At 36.2% G+C, this 23,199-nt stretch overlaps 1 protein-coding gene across 20 annotated transcripts in view; it reads left to right on the top strand.

Annotated features, from left to right (window-relative positions):
- RBFOX1 (RNA binding fox-1 homolog 1) overlaps positions 1–23,199 on the top strand; it is a 1,012,766-nt gene that overhangs the window by 966,866 nt on the left and 22,701 nt on the right. For 16 of the 20 annotated variants that reach the window (XM_018067476.1, XM_018067484.1, XM_018067479.1 and 13 more), the window contains 2 exons: positions 4,757–4,796; positions 13,073–13,137. In XM_018067476.1, coding sequence (XP_017922965.1) covers positions 4,757–4,796; positions 13,073–13,137 — 105 coding nt within the window. The remainder of the gene's footprint in view (positions 1–4,756; positions 4,797–13,072; positions 13,138–23,199) is intronic. The other 4 variants (XM_018067483.1, XM_018067485.1, XM_018067482.1 and 1 more) reach the window with 1 other exon arrangement.

Below are 23,199 nucleotides of genomic sequence, written 5' to 3'. Positions count from 1 at the left end.
GTCAGAGCCTGTCCCTACAGGAGGATGTTGTCTTGGCTAGGAAAGGTACTCCTGGGGCAGATTTGGGATTTTTTTTTTTCTCTTTGGCAAACTGTTGAAAGCAGGCTAACTGATTTTAATACCTGTAACTTTTTTTTGGCCTCTGTAGCAACTAGAATGTCAGCATTCCTTGAAAATCATTCACCAAGCAGGAAAACAAGATGAATATGAAACTCCATCTTTAATTTGCTGTCAAAGAAAACCCAGAGCCACTGTATGTCTGGTAGTATAGCAGATAGAAGTATTAGTAAAACTTCTGTTCCAGCATGATTTGTTTAAAGTTCTTCACAAGTTTAGTGTGTGATGACTTTGTGTTCTGTGTCCCCTCTGCTCCTTTCAGTTCTGCTGAAGCTAACAGAGCTTTCAGTCCATACCTCCACTTCTGGTGTCTCTCCTGGGAAAACAGGAGATAGGAGAAGTAGCAGAGACTATTCAGAAATTGTTCCCCTCGCTAAAATAAATGTTTTCAAGTGCTACAGTCTAAGTGATCCAAAATGAAAGAAAAACCAGCTTTATTTTCCAACACTTATTCTGAATTTAAGAAAGAAGGATGATTAGTATACACTACTACATCTCCTGTGGTAGTTATGGGTTTTTTCCAATATCATTCTTTAGGCTCACAGAAACTTCTTGCTTTGGACTTTGTATTTTGTGTATTTGTGCAATTGTTAGAACAAAAAATGTTTTTTGCCAGTGCATAGTGATTTATGGCTGCCAGCTTTGTTCTCTGCAGCAATGCCCTCAGTTAATTTTCCAAAGCAGATAATGTAACTTGTTCATGGCAGAAAATGTTCAAACTGAAAGTACAGGAACCTGGAATTAGAGAACATTCTAAAAAGTTGAAACTGCCTCATACAAGAGCTTCAGTTTTCTGTTTACAACAGTGAAAATGGTGCCATTACAGTGTTGAAAGGTGCTACATTAATTATCAGTGTTTGGTTTAAATAAGGCTGCAGTTGCATCTCTTCTATCATTTGTTTCATGAAGGCTTCATGTGAATGGTTTCATGGAAAAGGTGATTTCCAGAGCAGGAGCTGGATAATGTGTAGGACAGTGAAGGTGACCCTAACAGCAATTAAAAAACCAGAACCTCTGTTTTTTAGTTGTAATGGAGAAGTGATGGTGAACTGCAAACATGATTCCTATTGCAAGGAATGAAATGATGGTTGTAATGCCCATTTGTTGCCCTGAATCCATCACTCCAAGGCTCTGAATGTGCCTTAGCTTGTCCATGTCACCCTGTGCAGGACGTGTGTGTGGCTGAGGGCCACAGATACTCAGCTGCCATGAAGTTACTCAACTAAGGTTTGTGCAGTGCAGAACTGTTGTTTTATGTCACTGATAGATTATTCAACTCAATCCTTTTGAAAGATGAGGATAGAAAATTATAATGAAGACAGATGTAGTCCTCCCAGGATATTATAAAGGAGGAATCTAAACTAGTAAAGAGTTTGTCTTAATAGAGTTACAAAAAATGATTATAAGACACAGAGACTTAAATAAAGGAGGTAAATCCGTGAAAGTCAGATATATAATACATGGTGAGGAAGCAGGTTCATATTTATAGAAAAATAATTTCAGGAAATTATTGCCACATATGATGTTATTTAGATGCACATTTTCTTATTAAATCTAGACTTCTCAATTCTCTGAATTTTCCTTAGCACAATAAAATTATAAAAAACAACTGAATAGATGCCCTGAATTTGTTGTTCTTTTTTTAATGCCCCCGGGTAGCACATTAACACATCATCTATTCCTGGGTGAAGTAATTCAGATTTCAGTAATGTGGTTATTTGAAGACCCTGTGTTGGTTTATAAGGAGCATGATTTATCTGTCTGCCAAGACAATTCTTTTTAATATAAAGTGTAAAAGGAGCTGTGGTAAGAGGGGTCCCCGTGTGATGCCTTCAATCTCCTCCCATGCTTAAGACATATCATCTGTTTTCTGCCTACAACTTCAGAGAGAGGAAAAGAGGAGATAAGCCAAGCAAATTACCCTTTGGAAAATTATATACTGAAGTTCTTGGTGTTTTACACTTTGTCCCTTGGGTGAAGGGTGCTGTTAGAAAGCACAGTTGACTCCACTGGCAAGATTCAGTCATAGGAGTCAATGAGTGACAAGGACAGTGAATAGAGGAAATATTCTCTGAAAAATCTATGAAAGTGTGAAGAATTACTTTTCTTCAAACTTCAGGAGAAGCAGAAGGGGTTTTATTTAACATCACTCTCATAATACAAGACCAAAGGGAGGAAATAAGATAAAACCAGCTGATATTTTTTTTGTAGTGCAAGTCCTGTTTGGGACTGTTATACTCAGTTGCCTGATTCCATTATTTCATCTTAATATTGGCCATGTTAATGATGGAATTACACATATATATCTCATTTTAGAGATAGGTACATTTTTTCAGCATAGTATTTATCAAGTGATTGTATTTTTAGAGTTCAAAATAAGCTTCTGTCTGTGCATGACTGAGAGTTATATGTAAAAGGAAGACTGAGGTGGATGAAGGAACCTGTCCAGGGTTACAACCAGCTGCACTTAGTAATGAAATATTTATCAGCCCCTATTCATCTTCCCTGTATATCCACAGATCACAACAAGGAGGAAGAAAAAAAGGTCCCCTTTCTGACACATAGTCTCTCATTATGCATTATTTTCTGAGTAGCAATGTTTAATAGTAATTGAGAGTAACATGTTTTACTGTCCTGTGGTAGGTTGACCTTGGCTGGCTGCCAGACCCTCACCCAGCTGTGCCCCCCCTTCCCCAGAGTACAGGGAGAGGAACTCAAATGGAAAAGCTCTTGGGTTGAAGGTAAAGGCAGGGACATGGCTCACAAATTAACATCATGGGCAAAACAGACTTGAAAAATGGATATAATTTAGTGCCTTTTGAAGTGCAGTTGGATGGTTAGAAACAGAGACAGAACCTAAACTACCTTCCCCCAATTCCTCCACTGTTTCCCAGCAGGAGTGGACAGGGATGTGAGGAACTGAGGGTTGTGGTTGAGGGATCTTCATCTTAAGCAAACTTAGTATAATTTGTATATCATCTCATAAAAGTCCTTCCATGTTGTTCATGATTGTGTACTCCTACCTCACAGCCATGTGGAAAGTTTTATTTCTTACTTGCCAACAGGTATAAGAAAACCATGGAATGTTTCAAAATAATCAGAATATCAAACCACAACGAAGGTGCAATGCAATGTAAACAACAAGCTCCTTGAAAACTGCCAGTGTAGACTGGGTTTTGCCTGTTTTGTTCTGCAGACATAATAAATAGAAAAATACACGAGTAAAGGTCTGACCTCACTGAAACAAATGGCAGACGCTCTGATTTAAGTGGAGCTGAGTTTTCACACATTATTATTCCACAGCAAACTTTTATCATCAGTGTGGTTTTATCCATGTCGCTTGTGTGCATGTATGCATATTTATGATTTTCTCAAGTGATTCTGACTTAGACACATATCAGCTCAGCCCTGTGGGTTTTGGTCATTGACCACAATAGATCACTTATATTTCTGACATGAAAATTCTTGTTGGAATTGCAAAACAGCTCAGACTAGCAACTTGGTAATAACTATTATTCCTAGATAATAGTATTCCCAAATTGAAAATACTGTTGCAAAAAAACCCCTATTGTGTGCTCTCATATTTAGCTCTTGAAACAGCTTGGGTTGATTCTGATAGTGGAAATACCCATTTGAAGTTGCAGAACTGCCAAATGAATGTAAAATTGCAGGAATTACATAATGTGTGTAATTGGTAGGCCACTGTTGTGTAGTTCCAGTTTTATTTAGTGTAATCATTTAAACTGTCTTTGTCATACTGTGTCATTTATCCTGAAGGGTTTAGAATCTGAAATTTGCACTACATGCACTGATGATTTATCTTAGCTGAAATACCACAGTCTCTTGGTGAACTGTTAACAGCAATATAATAATACCAACATTTTTTGAGGTAGGAAGTAGTAATGTATCCATCCAAAACTGCAGGGGAGCTCAGAACCATTGGCATGTTCACTTTGATTTTCATTTTGAAATGATCAAGTAAGGAAAGTTAATATTTTTTTTTTCATAAGAATAACACCATGACATTCTCAACAGACCTGTTGTCACTATGGGAAATGTGCATCAAGCCAACAATACAGTACCTATGGATTCTCTCACCTCTGTGTGCATTGAGGTATTGAGATTTGACCCAGTGCATAGAATATCAACAGCATAATTATTTCACCCACTACTCTCAACATAGAAACTTATGCTGTGTTTTGTTTTCCATCTAAGTAATGACAATTACCTCTTTATTTCAGAGGGTCGGCATAATTGCAGGACAAGGAAGTAGCACTTCAAGAGTTAGCTTTTTGTTAATGTATTGAGACTGATTGTAGGATTGGCCCACTGAAAATTTTTATAGAAAAAAAAAAAGGCAAGAAAAAGCCCCTCAGCCTTATCACAAGTTTTTTCCAATCCTGCCATGCTTTGTCTCCCTTTGACCAAGCATTTGGCTCTCTCTATAAGTGGATGTATTTGGTACAGTTTCACTTCTGATAATTACCACCAACCTCCTTAACCAATGTGAAGAGTGCCTTCCTTCCCCCTTCCCTCTGTTCTTGTGACAAGACTAACCTCAGCTGTGCAGGGGTTGGTGGCATTTGCATGTGGAAATGCACTAATATGGATGTTTTTCTTTGTGTGTGCATCCTTGCAGTGTTGTATACCAGGATGGATTTTATGGTGCAGACATTTATGTAAGTATTCATTGATGTGCATGCTGTCCTTGTACATTACCAGAGTCATTCTTTTTACAAGTTTGCTGCCTAGCTTGACTCTGTTTTGTCTATTTACCATCCCTTGCCTGTCAGAAAGAATTGAGAAGAATATCTCTCACATTGGAAGACCTTTCTGTTCATTACATCTATCATTGTTCAGTGGAGCTGAATTAACTCTTCAATCAAATGCTGAACGAATGCAAAAAGATGTGAAAAATGTGTGTGTGTGTGTGTGTGTGTGTGGAGGGGTGTCTCCCTTCATAATTGAAGTTCAAAAAAAAAAAACAAAGCAAAGCAGAAACATTCTTTTGCAAATCCCCAAAAGCTCTTTAAAAAAAAAAAAAACAAACAAGGCAAGCTGAATATTATTAATACTTGAACTATGAAAATACTTCACGGAGAGATATAAATTTCCCAAATCCAGCCAACACTGGGTATCTGTAGGTGCCAGGGTGATAGCAGAGCTTAATGACATAGTAAGTTTTAAGATATGACTGTGTATTGTCTGTAATCTGAGTAGACTTGCAGCTGCACTTTGAAAATCCACTTATTTCAGTTTAAAGGAAACGGGTAGAGACTGCTCATGATATAAGTGGATTATTTGTTAGGAAAGATTTATAGCCCCATGTCCATCATTATCTACTCACCTAATTGTTCACCAGTTTCTTTTAAATGATATTTTTGCAAGTTTCATATCAAGTTTTTCAAGTTTCTCACCTTGTTTCTTCTTGCCAAGTTTTTACCTTGAATGTGTACAAAGAGGCTACTTATGTCTGAGTATGCAAGAGGTTTGAGGTGGTTGAGGCTGAATTTCACTCTTCTAAAATAATTAATTCTTATACCTTATGTGTAGACATAAAATATTTTACTGATACTAATTAATCTTTTACATTTGTTATTATATTAATAATAACAAATTATTTAGATTCATTATTTATATTAATAAAGCAATCTGGCCCTAAGTTACAGGTATCATTTTGTTTCACCAGACAAGTTGCTCTAACCAGCTTGTACTGTCTCTGTTGAGATATGACAAGACAGATGAGTTGAAATTCATACATATATTAAAAATTAAATAGGTAATGCTAGAAAACATCCCTTGTGCTCATTATCAGCAGTCTTCTAGAACTATTTCCAAGGGATGGGATTTTTTTTTTAATAAGTTTTATATAAAGAAGGACAACAATTTGAATTTATGTACGAAGTAGGTTTGTTTTTTCTGATGGAGGTGGAAAGGTTGGTATTTCCCTGAAAATTCATTTGTGCAGATTAAAAACATTAAATTAGCAAGAGTTAAAATTGTCTCCCTATGTACTTAGTGATGGTGTCAGTGACATACTGCTTACAACACAAGAATCAGCCGCTGGCCAAAGCCTTGCTCAAGTGGAATGTGCTGCTCTAATCCCACCTAACCACGTTGCTGCTCAGTTTTTGAGCTCTATGAGATACATGGAACAGTGTGGAACTTCCTGAAGTGTGGGTTCCAATTCTCATGTTCCTTCAAACTGCCAAAAGAATGTGACATCCACTTTGCTCAGTTTACCAACCCAAAAGGGCAACGAGACATCTTTCTCTGGATGGCTCAGTGTGGCAGAATAGGTGGGAACTAAATGTCAGTGGAACAGTCTGTAGGTTTGGAACCCACTGCTGCTGAAAGCCAGGAATATCTTTTTTGGGGACTGACAATATTATTTTTAGGTGGCCTCACAGCCTCTCACAGACTGTAACATTTTGTTTCCAAATGGAAAGTGATTCCAGTGAGGAAGATACCAAAGAAATGACTAATTTCTAGTGTAGCCTCAGTTTTGTTGTCTGCAATAGTTGTGTGCATTAGAAAATAGAATAACTATGGTGGTTCATCATAAGTTATATGTTTGAAAATGCAAAACTATGCTTTGGTTTTCACTCAGTTACAGCCTCATATTTCTGATGGCATATCTCAGTTTGCTTAATGGAACAGAATGTTTACCTTTACAGCATTTGACAGAATTAAAACACTCTTCTGGAGATTTTTTAAATTTTTTATAGTATACAAACATTCTTATTTCATAATGAATTTTTCTTCACATTTTTGCTGTCTTGCATATAAAACATTTGCAGGGGAGGGAGAGACAGATAGAAAGAACTGGCATAAATCAAGTGAAACCTTACAATTCACAGAGTATTAGTTCTTAGTGTAGTAGTTTGCAACAGACTGAGTTATTTATTAAATCCCAATTGTTTATGGCATAGTTCTACTCAGCTTTTCATTTTAAGTGCAAAGCTGAAGCTTTGTGAAAGCAAAAATGCTCTGTGAATAAAAAAGCATTTAAACAATATAGGGTTTAACAGTAGATTGGGGAGAAAAGAACCTTAAAAATACCACAGAAAGCAAAACAAAAGGCACACAGTACTGAAAAGCCAGATCAAAAATATGCATTAATGAGTATATCAAAGTGGGTTTCATCCTGCTCTGATTACATTGAGTACCAACAGCAATATTGCATAACTAGCTATCAGCATAGCCTTTGGTGGTTCAACTTAGGGGAAAGGAAGGAAGGAAGACACAAAAAGATACTGGTTGGGTAAAAACTGGATAGTGAACCAAGAACAGCAAATGTCTAGAGCTGCTTAATACTAACCAGTAGAACAGAAGAGAATAAGAATATAAAAATAAGTGGAAAGTACAGTCTAAAGTGAAAATCAACAGCCATGATTCTAGATGTAATATAATATATTCTGTATTTCATATAATTCTATATGGAATGTAATAATGCTTCTGAAATAGCTGAGCTATTGAATTCCCTTTTTAAATGTGCCTTTGAGTAGGAAAAATAAAGGAGATTATTAGGAAGTAAGGAAGACCTTTTAAAATTAAGTATTGATTCACTAAGAGAAAAAGTCATTAAAAGAGAATTAAAGTTGCCTGCCAGCAAATATAGAAGTTCTTAGATGAAGATTGGCACCTGTGAAAATAAGAAAATACACTCCACAAAATCAAGCAAAAATAGTAACAGACTCAGAAATATTCAGTTAGAATAATAGCTCTGCACTTTTGCTCTGCTTTATCTTAAATCTGTTATTTTTCTTTTTTTACCATTGTCATAAAGAATGTTTCCAGAGCATGTCATTCTTCAGTCCACACCTAAAACGTGGGGAGGCTCAGAAACACGAGAACCTTCCAAGCCTTGTCCCCACCAGCTGCAGAAGCCCCTGGGTGGTGATCTGGTTTAACCATGTCCCTTGGTCGGGCTCACTGTTCACTGCAAGATTTTCCAACCTGCTCTCAGGGTTCCTGACCTGTGATACTGCAGTTGGCAAAAGTCCACGACAAAATACTCATACAGAGGTTTAAGATATTTTTTATTTTTCTGTGTGAGCTGCTGAGCAAGAATAAGGCAGATCAGGGGTATGGGACAAGACTACCAATAGCTGCTGCCACCACCTTTACCTCAAAACTAGGATGGTGTTGAGGGTGAAGCACTCGCTTGATTCCCAAGGGAAAAGCAGATATAATTACCTGAGCAACATTCCCTTGACCTCAGATAGAAGCCCATCAGGTTCCCTGGAAGGCCCTGTTCTGATGTGAAAAGCAAGGATCTGCTGATAGCACTGAGATTTTTCTTTCAAGTACCAAAGATTTGTTGTGTTTTGCAAATGGAACTCACAGAACCAGAACGAGAAGTGGAGAAATGACTTTTCCAAGGGCAAAAGAGTCTCCCGGGAGCAGTGAGCTGTTCCTTCCAGTTCTCTACGTGCTGGAACACTCCTTGATACCTTTTAAAAAGTTTGGATATCTAGTGATGAAATGTCTTTTCATCTCTCATATTTATTTGTGATATAAACAGTACAAATGCCAGACCAGTGCTGGTGATTGTATTTGGCTGGAATTAATGCAGGTGGTGTCTGCTTGGATACATTACCAAGAGCTTCTCTGAGGCAGCAAATACCTCTGGGAACATGATATAGAAATACCACAAATGTTTGCCACAGCCCTGCTCCAAAATTTGAGCCAGCACAAAGAGCTGGTGGATTGTTTCTCTTTAATTCTTCCAAAGTTTTACTCCATGAGCAGAACAAATTTTTTTTTTTAAACCTTAACACCATATGAGTGGAAGAAAAGGAAAGGGCAGCTTCTGTATTCTGCAGTGCTGGGTATAATTCATGTAATTTTTAATATCATTCCTCTGTTTGTTGCTAATAAGGCGGGCATAATTCTCAATACTAGTGAAGGTTTGGAACCTTGATTAATTTATGTTCACAAAATACTTTGAGATCCTTGGGTAAAAGGAAGTATTGGAAATAAAAACTGAGGAAAATTAAATCTCAAAATTCATATAAAATTTTAAAAATGTTCATAACAGGAAAAAAGAACCAAAAATATCAATCATTTAGAGTCAGTTTGAACATATACAGTCAACATTCGGTACATCTAAGATCACACAAAAAAATAATTTAGTTGTATTAGGAGGAGGTGCACACATGTATACGAGGCTTTATAACCTACAGATGTCTGTTTCTATAACTTGTTTTTGTGGAAATGACTCTTACTGCAGATACACAGACACTATTTAAAAATTCAGTTGCATTTAATTTTCTGTTCATTTCCATTTTATTGAATCCTACCTAAAATGTGGGTGATTTCTTTCTAAACTTGATTAAGATTTCTCTGTAACAATTGGCTCCTGCTCTTTGATGGATCTCACTGTTCTTTTTCTGTTTGCCCGAGCCACAGACATATATAAAACATGGAGAGGAAAATTACAATGAGTTGCTCTGGGGAATTTGCCTAAATTCCTTCCCTGCATCTGTCTTTCCATCCTTCTTCCCTTACTCATTCAAATCATCCCGTTTCTGTTTCTTTATAGAGCAGGATTGCAAGAACCTGTGTTTGGCAATAAGTTACCACAGGTATGACACAGTGACTGATGGAAAAGCCTCTTTGTGCTGAATGTAGACTCTTGTAAAATCAGAGCAATACTCAAATAATTATGTTGAGAAAATGGATTCTGTGTGTATAAATTACAAAAATAGTCCACCAGTTGCATTTATTCACAGATTGTGATTTGTGTAGTGTAGTGAAACTATTCTTATTTTTTAAAACTACTTAAGCTGTTGTAACACTGTTTTATCATTGCTTTGGAAGTAGCAAATATGGGAGCACAGATGAGACAGACGTTTTTTCATTATATTGTCTGAATTCGTTATTTCAGCTGAATTTCCAAAATAATAATTCAAAGCATAACAGTCAGGTACTTACTGTATGAATGTACAGACTGAGGGAGGAAAAAACATTCCTAAAACACTTCTAATACATAAGAAGCAAAAATTGTTGTTTATTATTATGTAATTATTACATAATTTTGTTGTAAATATTTTATTTTGTAATATAGTCTAAGGCATGAAGATAAATATTTAATGTTACTCAAGAGATGTGTATGTAGTGAAGCTTACTGGTGTATTCCTCATCTAAGATATCAGCTAAGTTCAAAATTCAAGAAAAAATGTAAAGTAGAACTTGTCTCAGAAGTTGAGTTCAGGGGTTTGAATCAGATTCCCATCCCAATTCCCAATGCAAAGTCTACCTCCAAGTAGTTTGGTCCTGCAGTGAAAAATTATCTGAAGTAATTGAAGTAAAACAATAAGAAAACTTAGTATGACCCCAAAACTGCAGAAACCAAGCCCCATAAAAATAATTTCCTTAAGCAGGTTCTAATGTGTAATTTATGACAGCTCATTTTAAAATTATGAGTTCATGACATGGGATGGTAGGGGATTATATTTTTCCTGGCACCCAAATTCATGCTGCATTTTAGCTCTCCAGAGAATTCAGGCAAATTCAATACCTTCAATCTCTTTTTATTTGTATTGCTTTATACTCATTCTTTCCAGGGCTCTCACAAATGTCAAACAGTTGAATCCAAAACGTCTTAATAAAAGTTCAGAGTCAAGCTTCACTGTTCAGCAGACATTCTTTGATGAAAGCAAATCAAAATGCAGGCATAAAAGGAACGTAGCACCTATGTTTAGGCAGCAAGAAAGGGTCTGTCATCGCAGACTGACCAATTTTTTGGGGGGATAGTTAAATAAAGGAAAGAAAAGCAACCCTCACAGAGGCCACCAGCTGCAGATTGCTGAGCAGCTGATGTGTGAACAGCCTGTCTCATTTTTGCCTGATTCAGAGCTGCTCGTGGTGACCTGCTCTCAATTCCATATCACAGTGATGTGCATAGTTGGGCTGACATGGAGTGGCTCTCACTTTCAAGTCAGGGGTTTTAGGAATGGACAACAGGACAAGTGAGGGAGTCCCACACGTGGTGAATAAAATCGTGTCATGCTGCAGATTGACCTGCAGTCTGCTGCACATTGTCAGGACTGGATCATGAAAACAAGTTTAATATCTTCCTCGTGCTTTTAGAATTTGTGCTCCCTCATATCAGCACTCAGGGGAAAAAAAAATAAAAAAAAAGGGGAAAAATGCTATATTTAGCACTCAAAAACCAGGAGGGAAGAACAGATAAATTTGTATCATCTCTCACCTTTCTCCCTGTGGCAGAGGCCAGACCAAGTGAGCAGCCTGCATTGTCTTCCCTCAGCCTCGCTGTTTATTGCCTCAGTTTGCACTTGGTGACATTATTTGACATCCTGTATGCACATACCTGCAAGCAATATGTGCCTATTATACATTTTTTGGCAGTAATAGCCTTCTATTGGTTTATAAAAATCAAATGATCTGAAATGAGAAAGCGTTTTGTCTCGCTGCCTCTGTGTGTGCTCAGAGGAGCAGCTGCCTGCAAAGGAGGGAGCACGCAGGGGATTATGAAATCCTTATTCCTGCCTGATTCCAGAGCTTGTGTGACACAATTGCTGCTGGCAGGGAGCTGACCGGGAGCAGGGAGGGAAATGTCCTGTACTCTGTGTGAGCGCTTGAAAAAAATCAGGAAGAGCGTTGCTCAAGTGAGCTGACAATTCAAAGCCTGCAGTTCCTAATGAGCTGTCAGGATATGTAAAACTTATGTTTATTCTCGGGGTGATGTGGCATTATCGGCTGAACGATTGATTTCCAAACCCAACCTGCTTCAAATCTTCAAAGTCACGAAGGTTTACACGTGTTAGGGATGAAAGCACGGTGGTGGAAGGGGAAGTAGCTTGTAAAAGTGGCTGAAATTGCTTTTCTGCAAAGAGCGAATTTTGATTTGTAAAATCCAAATAGAAACCCCACAAAAGTTGCTGTAGTGACAATGTACTACTGTTACAGTAAAGGCTGACACATCGTGGCCTATTCTTCGTGCTTCAGCAGAATATCTTGGGTGAATGCAGCCTTCAAAAAAAAAAAAAGGAAAAAGAGAAAAAAAAATCAATCTATTAAAGCGAACACTTGAGCAAAAGAGTGAATTTTATTCAAAGCTGAGCGAGCTGATACTGTCCTATTCAGCTCTTTGTTAAGGTGGGGGTAGGTGGGGAAGGCACCACAAGAGCCCCCTGTCCCAGAGGGCGATGGGGGGAGAATTCTAATTGGGACGTAAATCGTGTTTGTGTTATCTGCAGAGTTGGGCTGTGCCTGTTAATTGGCATGCTGAGATCATTTTGAAATGGTTGATATAACACCGTGGTCCATTGAACAGGAAGCTCTGCTGTTTTCACAGTTTGATAATCAATGCATCACTGCACACAATTCCTTTCCAATGTGTGTTTGTTTGTCCTGTTTGCTTAATTGAACAGCTGGAATTACTGTTACATACAACTGAATGTTAATTCATGGAAGAAGAGAATTTTGCTTCTTCATTATAATTTTATGTATAAATTGGAAACCTATGTAACATTAAGTGTTAATTGAGTGCACAAATTCATAGGTTTAATCAGCCAGGCATGATAAATCATATTTTGTACTAAAAAAGAATTGATTATTAGCTGAGTTTGTCTTTTAAGTTCGGCGTTGCTGTATGAATATACATACACCTTGTTTGTAAGAACAATTACTACTTGAAAACTTGGAGAAGAATACAGTGTTGCCTTGTAAAAAAGCCTTATGTTCATCATCAGAGTTCATAGCTTTCTCCTGATCTCTGGGACAAATCTTAAAAGTTGGTGGTGAAAAATTTTATTTAACGATTCACTGAAATATTTCCTTGACGTTGCCCTGAATTATTTCCCATGCATTTTAACCCCTCAGCTGAATTGCAGCATGACAGTGCTCTTTCAGCTGTTGTTAAATTTTGCAAAATGTTATTTGAAGTGCTGTAGCAACCCAGTTAGAGCGTGAGTTTGTGTTTCAGGGTGGTTATGCTGCCTACCGGTATGCCCAGCCTGCCACTGCCACTGCAGCTGCCTACAGTGACAGGTAAGACCTCGTTTCCTGCTCATCAATATTTGACCAGTGGAAGTTGAAGATGATTCTATAAATCTGCCTTGTTGAAGTCTCATAACTGTCTTGTTGCTCTGCAGATAACTGTGATATCTAAAGCAGGCTGTTTTATTATAATCCATGAATAGCCACAAATTGAGAGATTTTTAGGCCTTAATTGAGAATCAGGCATGAGATGTGCACATTGCCAAGCTGTGGATCATCCACTTAACATCTGTGACCCTTGTACAATGTAGATAAATATATGTACAGATTCATGATGGTCTGCTGCTAAAGATCATTATTTGTCTTAGGAGTATTATTTCAGTTGATTTAGAACCTTGAACCTATTGAGTGCCCTCAATTCTCATTGACGTTGTTTTAGTCAGTGGAAATTGAGAATGAACTGTGTCTAAGCTTGAACTATCCAATGCAAAACACTATTTTTTTTTCCATTTGCTTTCTTTCCAGGCATTAGATTTTTTTTTTTCAATACTGAAAAAAAAATGTTTTTTCTTCTTTTGCTCTGTATTTTTATCCTCAAAATATAAACCGCATTTAGTGGAAATAAGATCAGAAAAGAAAGATTATTAAAATCTGTACCTGCAAAGACTTAACTTCTATCAACTAAGAGCAATGTCACATATATTAGTGTGTCTTCTTGAAAGATGAAAATTGAGAACCTTTGGAAGTCAATGTCTAAATTGCTGTTGACTTCAGTAGGAATAGGATTTTGTCAAATTGCATAAAATTAAGTCTTTGCAGTGTGTGGGCATGATTTCTGAAATGAGAAGGGAGAATATCCTATGTTTTCTTCACAAACTGTACCTTTAAAATCTATTCTATCTCTAATGATTTTCAAGTACTTGGAGAGTGTACAGTTGTAAAGGGAGGATATATAATATATCATGACAGACAGAAACACACATGTAGTTGACAGCAGCGAGAAGTAAGGTCACACTTCTCCATACCTGATATAAGAAAATTTTCCCTTGGAATCATGGAAATAATTTCTCAAGTCTTCAATATGTACTGCAAAATTTCTTTAGATGCTAAATTAGACAATGCTATAAATGTTTCTGCTTCTTAAAGAAATCAAGAGATCAAGAAATTTTAGTGCACAATTTCTTAGATTGAAGTGCTGTTCATGGATTCTGTATTTTTAGACCAAAGTCCCATGGTATGAATGTTACAATGCTGTGCATGCATATTTGCCTTTCAAGTGCTTATTATTCTGGGTAATGAAGATATATTTCTTAAAGTTATGTGAATAAAATAATTTGCATGTATGGCTGAGGCATGCTGTGTCAGACAGGTAAGCAAGCTACTTTCTATTAATTTTGGGTCAGTAATTATCAACTAGATTTGTGCTGGATGCACTTTGTTTGCAATGTACTGTTTCTACTTAGGATAACCTGCCCAGGTGAAGTGCTACTCAATAGTCTCATTTCATTTCCACAAAGGTGTGTTAGCATGTTGCAGCTCTAATATTTTTCTGTGAGCTTATAATGCAAAACAACTCCTCCTTCTAAAAAATCTTACTAAACCAAAAGGACACAATGGTAAATAACCTCCTGTGGTTAGTCAGGTTTTGCCAGCTCAGGTGTCCCTGGATCATTTTATAGGGTGTTTGTTCCTATGAATTAAACCTATACATTATTTAGAGAAACTGAAAAATACCAAGATGACTTTTAAATGCTTTAATTATGAATCAGTGTACCTTCTCATAAAAGCAATCAAATGCTGGAACATAAAATATCAGTTGGTCACATGTTCTGCTATGGCAGGGAGTCAACATCACAAAGAGTTATGCTGCCAAAAAAGGTAAAGGATTTGTTTAGGAAGATAGTGCTCTTAAATGCTGTAAAGGAAGCTTGAGATGGAATCAGTAATAATGCAGTTGTTACAATCCTTAATTATTTTTCTGAAAAAATTGTCTAATTTTCAGATACACTCTGTGTCTAATTAGAATTGTAATAACCTGTCTTTGCTTGCATAATTTTAAATATCTGAAATTAATTTTACATCTTTTGGATTTTTTTAATTTAGCTTCTTGTTTTAAACGTGGTTAACCCTCATCTTCGATCTGCTTCCCCCAAATGAATACCTTTCTTGTCTTAATTACAAATCTCGTAACTGAATTTCCTTATGAGAGAATCCCAAAACTAGCATAGAGAACAAAACAAATAACAATCTGCTCAAACATTTCTTTGCATGTGGGAAACTATGTGCAAACATGGATACCTCTGATTACTCACAACTGCAGTTTGTTTAATTTGATTAACTTTTCGTTCATTTTTTAAATGAATTTAATTTAGCAACTTTTGTGAAATTACTAATGTTGAAAGTGCTGGAATATAGTTCAGTACAACTGCTTCTATCTTTTCTTCTCAATGTAATAATCATCTGCACTCCTCTGACAACACTGAAGATTCCATATCTCCTTATACACTTATTTAGTGTTCATTTGAGCCCCTGTTTAATTTAATTACACATGAGCTATATTTATTGTTTACGTAAAAAAATAATGACCAGAGAAATTAATTGAGAACTAGTGAGTATTTACTATTGAAGCAGTGACATATCATGGAAATACTATTTCATAGTAAGTTAAAAAGTAAGAAAAGCCTCATTTTTCTGATCATATACAGGATGAATGACAGTGTTCCATATTTGAAATGCTTCTTAAGTCAGGAGATGGAAAGAGGAAATCTTTAGATTGGAGACATGTTTTGGTAAATTAAAAATAAAGGTTAACAGAAAGATTTGGGACTCCAGAATCAATACACCAAGTCAATGGATAATGATCACTGTCAGAGGGCTCTATGTGAAGAAATGCAATGGTATCCTTGTTTGTCACAGTTGGAAATATTGCTGGAAATAGGCAAGGAACAGATATATAGAGAAGAATCAGGTGGCAAGGAAATATCATTGAACCAATCGATGCAAACCCCTAAGTATTTGTTAAGACAGGTCATGTGCTCATAAACCCAATTTCACAACAGAGGTAGACCTTGCAGATCCCTCCAGTCATTTCTTAGGATCAAAACCACCAAGGAAACAGGTCCATTTTGTTTTATTTTTGAGACAATGCAATAGCTGAATATAACTTCAAAAACATTTAGAATTGAATTTTGATACCTGTGATGTGATCTATCATCATACTAAATTGCAGTTAAAGATTTGAAGGTCTTTGCATAAGTGGATCAAGGAAAAATCATGTTTAACTTGCCAAGATTTAAAATATTTCTGTAAAGTTTTCCAACTAGTATAACTGCTAAAAGGGGACCTATTGATCTATATATGTTCTTTACCATTCTGGAGCTTTGCCTGCCAAACTCTTTAAACTGAGCACATTTGGAAACAACAATTGTAAGGATGTGCAAAAGACACTAAATCAGATGTCAGTAAAATATTCTTACAGCTTTTATTCATCTTTCACTCAATATATTTTAAAAAAAATAATAAAAAAAGTTGTTAGATTTCTGTCCAAGTCTAAAGTAAGAGAAACTAGCCAAGTCATCAAATTTTATATTCCTGAGGTAGAACAAGTCAAAGCATGGCAGTGGGGCGTATTGTCATTTTGTCATTGCATGTTCACTTGGTGTTGCTGGTATGTCTGTAATGCTGTACTGGATTTGACAGATCCATCACATAGCTCAGTGAATGGCTTGCTTGAATTAAGCCTATGGGCAGACTGATTCACATTGATTGGCTATTGGTTTTGTGTTCTATGATTTGATTATTGCATCTTCGATCCGAGTACGAAATATGTTCCTCTCTTGCATATTAACTTTGTCAGCAATATTTATGGAAGTGTCTGTGGTAGTGTGATAAAGCAAACCCCTGAGAGCAGTGAGTGTGAAAGGCAGATCATCCCCCTTGTGCTGCTTGCTCCCCCTGTGCCCAGAGCTGTGTGTTTATATATGTATGGTTGTCTATCCATATATACACACACACTCCCCATCCATCACACATGCACACACACACAGATCTACCCAGGGATTGTGCTCTCAGCATAATTCCCTTCTCCTGATACAAATTTAAACCTCACTCCAAACAATGGGAAGATTCCCATTTACTTCTTTGTTGTCTGGATTAGATCCCTCATCACTGGAAGCTGATTTTTTTTTTCCCACTATTTTTTTTAAAAAAAGAAAAAGGCATAATCCAAAATATTTTGCGCATAGCACTTTGTAGTATAAAATATATTTTATTTTTTTCTTCCACTATCAGTTTGTGTTACATGTTCTGTGGTCATACCTAGGATTTTATATGGAATTTGAGAGAAGAGGTTTTGTCATATGGAAATTATGTATATTCCAGATCTGAAATCTTACTCCTGGTAAAATCCTGACATTCCAGTAATTTACACTTTTAACATGACTGTATTATTCACTTTTGTCAAAGTAGTGTTTACTGAGTTAGAGTTTAATATATTTTCCAGTTCTCTTTGGGCAAGTAGTTGAGAGTAATACTTGATATTTGTCGTCAGATTATCTTAAAATAGAATAGGTACAGATTTGATTTAATTGGAAACATACTCATTAAAGAATGAGAACTTAGAATGAAGAATAAAAATACACAAAATACAAAATATGAGCTTCTCTGTTTTTTTAAATATATTGTAGACTATAGGATCTTCTATTTCATGAATAAACAATGAAAACCACTATAGTTTTATTCAAATTATTTTATCTTATTGAGGATCTTCCTAGAGATATATACTAAAAAATAAGATTTTGAGTGCATATAAAATATAATAACATCTTCAGCCAGAATTTAATTTTCCATTAAATAATTTTATAGAAGCATAAATATTTTAACATGTAGTGCTTCATTCGTTTCATGACTCTACTTTCTAAGATTTAGGAGAAAAAGCTCTATACACAGTTTTAATTTCTAAATGAATCAGGTTAGAAGATAAAAAAAATTAGAATATAGTGATAACTTTACCCTTCTACTCCCAGCTGGAATCTTCAAAGCTTTTTGAATTTTGCTATACCAGTGGAATCTTGAGAAATGGAAAGGTTTGGGGGACAAGAGGGTCCATAAACAAGAATTGTATAACCCGTATCCTAGGCTACTCAAATTTTGAAGGACTCGGTTAGCATCCTTGACCAGGTACAGAGGGTTTGTTTAGCTTTTGTAACAGCAACAATGGAGCATATATTTAATAATTTTCTTCTGTAAATGCTTAGGTTTGATGTGATGATGTTTGACTGGTCTAGCTTTTTTCCTGGATATCCCGTATGGTAGCTAAAACTTGTTTATTCCCTATTATTGCAAATACAAATCAAATCATTCACTTGGCTGTTACAGAGAGGTAATGGGTTTGGCCATCTGCCTATTAGACTTTGTCTGTCTGATCCGTGATAAACTAGTAGGTCACTGTCATCATGTTAATATTTCATGATCCATATTCATCCTTCAGATCCCAGTTTTGGGAATAAATAGAGTATATGACTCATGCTCTAACCATAACAGTGCCTTTTAGTGAATGAGTTAGAAAGTAAAAGTGGGTGATTCTCAATAATGAAAACGTAGTAGAAAAAAAAATAAAGAGTTTGAAATTCTGTGAGCAGGGATTTTGATGTAGTGAGGAACTTCCTGAAATAGGAATTTCCTGAAATAAAAATGTGTTGTATACAGTACTTTCCAATGATTGCAACATGGTTCATTCTAGAATATTGTAGATATAGTGCTTTTTGGGGAGACACAGTGAGTCATATCAATGTAGGAAAACATTGCAAACAATTACATTTCATAAAAATATAATCTTCTACCAATTCTAGAAAGCTGCTTTGGTGTTTTGATACAATTCTCTAATACTCAGTGGAATTAATATGTTTACTGATACTCTGAAGGCTTGATTCATCTGTGTGTAGTGTGACTATTCATGTAATACCCATGGAACTATTAAAACCACTCCACTAGTTTAAAACTGAGGTGATACAGTAGTGAAAAAGCTTAGTGGTACTGCCAAGAATTATGGTAAACACCAATTATTAAACTTTTATCCTGTCAGAACTTGTTCCCCTAATACCCTCCTTCTACTTCTCTTAACTGTAATCTCCATTCTCCTTCACTGTAATCTTGAGGGATATTTTAAGAATCCCCCTATACAAGGAAAGGCTTGGCTATGATTGTAAGATCTGGTTTGACATCCATGCTGGAAATCATGAAGAAAAAATTGGGAGAGAAAGTAGAGGTGCACTTAAACCTAGATTTCCATCCCTGGCTTCCTCAAGTGCTCCAAGCTTAAGGTGCTCAGTACCTTTGCTTCCAGTTTCTCCTTGAACACAGCAAGAGCTGATAAATGCTTATCATGTTCCAAAACCAAAATCAGGGCACCTCTTCTGTACACATCTTCTTCAGTGTCCTCTCTTGCTTTTTGTTTAACAGATCCAGCCTATATCAGGTTATGTAGCATGACTTTTAACTTGGGAATTTCTTACTTTAGCATAAAAGTTGGTAGTAAATAACTGTGATTGTGAATATATTCATTTGAGGAGTTTTCGTGCATACTTTTTCTCTAAAAGAGGAGAAAAAAGGAGTGGTTAATATTTTTAAAGTAGGGTTTATCTCATTACTAGATCACATGGCCTTTGCTCTCAGAGGGTGTTGGAAGAAAGCGTGGCTTTAAAATATTTCCGAGGGTTGTATTCAGCAGACTGGATAAACACGGTGTTAGGGAGTTACTAAAACATTGATTCCTAATCCAACAGACCAAAACTGTTACAGTCTATTGGGTCAATGCCTGGGACATGATAGACCATAACAGTTCCTTTGGACGTGTCAGGGGCTAATTATACACTTTTTAGTTCTCAGATCATTGACCTGATAGACCACGAAGAGGCAGATTAGAACACGCTCTAAGTATTGTCAACCTGAGTGCTTTAAAACCAGGGAGGAATTAAGAGCATTGTGGGAGAGTCAGAGAGAAGATGAAGGAGTGAAATGTTATTAATAAAAAGTGGAATGACATGGATATGGTCTGTATGGATTAGCCGTGTAATTTGCAATGTGCTCCAGGCAAGGTGAGGAAGTATTAGAAGAACAAACTTTAAATAACAATGTTGAAGAAATTAATCAAGAAAGAGGCAATTTACACTCTTGCATGTTTTTACTGTAGCGTTTCCCACCTCAAAGGAGTCTAAAGCATTTGATTAGGTATTTAAATAGAATTTTTTTCCACATACCTTTGGGCTTGTCAAGTTTCTAATACTCTAAGAACCCACCTGGGGCAAACATGAGATTGTAAGAATACAGCAGGAATGGGAATAGAACTTTTACCCATGTATCCTAAAGAAGTTTTTGCTGAAAACTGCTGTAGGGTGTTTCATATCTATGCATAAAAAAAGTAAGTCCTCATTTAAACCAAACTAGCAACCAACCTCTAAACTTCCTTTTGCGTTTCTTCAATGAATTCTTAAATAATCCTGGCAAAGTTTTCATTTGTGTGGTATTTTAGTTATAATATGAAAAAGTCATGCTGTCAAGTAGTTTGTAAAGTCATTCAAAACTTAATATAATGTAAAGGGAAAGAACTCTTGTTATTCACAATTGCTAAAGAAGTTTATAATCATAACTCTATGGAGTTAGGGGACTTCATTGTGGCTAAAATGATGGTTACTAGCAAACCATAGTAATCATTTTGAAATCAGAAACCAATAAAAAAGTATGTTTTTGAGGCATTATTTTAAAGATTATGTGATCTACATAAAGAATAAATCCCCTATTGAAATTAATGTACATTTTGTTATGTATTTTAGTAGATAAAATATTGATTCTTTACACAAGGCTGACTTCAAAATGCTGTACTCTTTGCCCTAAAGAGAGTGAGCAATTTATCCAAAATACAGTAATAAACAAAATTTTCAAATATAAATTAGAAGACTTCAAAAATAGCCTTAATTTAGCAGTCCTGGGTCATACTGCCATCAATTTACATTGCTGACATGGAGCACTTCTGAAGTAAAATTACAGGACTACTTCTTCAAGTATTTAATTTAAGTGCATAGAGTGTGTTAGTAATAGGCCAGTAATTTTAAAGCAGTTATGCCACTGAGATCAGTATGAATTCTACTATGGATTTTTGCTGTATTCAGAATTTCACTGATTAGTTTTAGGTTCCATGTTAAAATGTTAAGATCTACTTAAAAATCACCTGTGTTCCTTGTGCAGATAAATATGCATTCTTTAGACTCTGTATTATTAATAATAAATACATTTATACTAGATATAACATATAGTGTAATCATACATAGAAAAATTCCACTGATACAGGAGGTAATATGAATTAGACCCAAGTATATTTGTATACTGTTTAAAAAAATAAATAAATCAGGAAATAAAATGTGTAGATCTTTAATGTGAATGGTGAAAGGGCTACAGATTTTTCCACTGGTTATTATGTGAGATATAGGTTAAAAATAAGTTGGTTTTTTTGTTTGGTTTTTTTTTTGCAACAGCAATACTAAATTGCAAATTGCAGCATCAGTTTGCTGGAAATTTTTTTTATACAGTGTTTGAGGGGTAATGGAAGGAGGGAGGAGGGGAGTTTGTATGCAAGACATTGCCATGGCAGAATTACATCTGCCCTGTGTGCAGCGTGGACACCTTGTCTTTTCTCCAACCTGTTTTATGGCAGCAATGTCAGGCTGTGGTGAAAGGAGCCTCTCTCTTGTAGCATTTGAATGGCTTATTTACCTAGTTCAGTGTGAGGGCTAAAAAATCTGCCTGCCCATCTGCTGGGGAAAGCCTGACATGAGAATACAAATTATGAGAAAGCACCTTCTGTTGTCCATTTTTCCCTTTAGGTTTCTTTGTCCTTGTTTTGTTTTTGTTTGTTTGGTTTGTTTGTTTTCTTCCTGAATAAATGGAATAATACAGGCATATCACTGGTTTTGGGAATGCACATTTCCATTAGTTTCCAGAAGAGTTAAGGGTTGGGTTTGTTTTTTTTTTTTTTCTTTTCTTGAAGGTGTGCTTTTTGCAGTTGCAAAAGTACTTCTTGGTATTAAAACAAATTATTCCTGTGCAAGAAGTTGTATGAGCGATGGCAGGATGAAATTTAATGAGAGATTTCTTTTCTTTTCTGTCTCCTGCTGTCTTTGGCAGTCTGAGTTATGGTAGAGACATCTTGTCATTGGCTAAATCACGCTGAAATGTCCTGTACTGAGCACAAAGCAGACGCAAATGAGAAGCAATGCAGAGGTGCCTAACCTGGCAGGCAAATTAAGGGCTCGGTGGAGCTGCCTGGAGGCAGGGATTTAGTCCCATTTCAGACACTCAGGGGCATGAGAGAGACCCAGGGAGGCAAAGGGGACACAGGACCTTCTGGAGCGGCAGCTGAGCCTGGGCAGATGGATGAGCTGCCTTTGCTTGGGCACTGAGGATGAGCTTTAGTGATTTCTGTGCACTAATAGTTGCAGAAGTGGCTACATTAATTTATTTTGATGCAGGGTTTTCCTTTATCTGCTTCCAAGGGCCACCTCAAAATTTCAGAAAAGAGCATTTAGTGAACTGGTCAGGAATGGTGGTGGCAGGACAGCATCACCTTTTGACAAAGAAAGCAAAATATCCTCATCTTCCCCTTAGTCTTGGCATCGTTATCAGTGGTTAGGTTGAACAAGCAGAACAATTCTGTTTTTCAAAAACAAGCTGAACAGTTCTGCAGAAAAAAAGAACCTGACATTGAAGAAATTAGTCTAAAAGTAAAATATACTTTCCTGATGCACATCAGGTCAAACTGGTTACTGTTAGTGTTGCTGAAGCTTGATACTGCATGAATTATTTATAGTTTTATTCTCACTTCATTTAATGTATCTTAAAGGTATGGCTGTGAAGTTGTTTAGTTGTCTTGTGTTGTGATTCAAATGCTATGAGTATGATAATGTACTTTGATCTTACAGTAATGGGAATATAAAGCATGATAATAGCAAAAATCAACCTTCTAATTATAGTTATTATGCTAATCTTAAAAAGTTTAAATTCTTTGATAGCCTTGATATTTAAATTTAGGACACCAGAAGGAGGGAGTTGGGGAGGACTTAA

This window comes from Manacus vitellinus, unplaced genomic scaffold, assembly GCF_001715985.3.
Source record: "Manacus vitellinus isolate BGI_N305 unplaced genomic scaffold, ASM171598v3 scaffold_12_pilon, whole genome shotgun sequence".
NCBI lineage: Eukaryota > Metazoa > Chordata > Aves > Passeriformes > Pipridae > Manacus > Manacus vitellinus.
The sequence above is the reverse complement of the archived record's forward strand: the minus strand, read 5'-3'. Positions and strand labels throughout refer to the sequence as shown.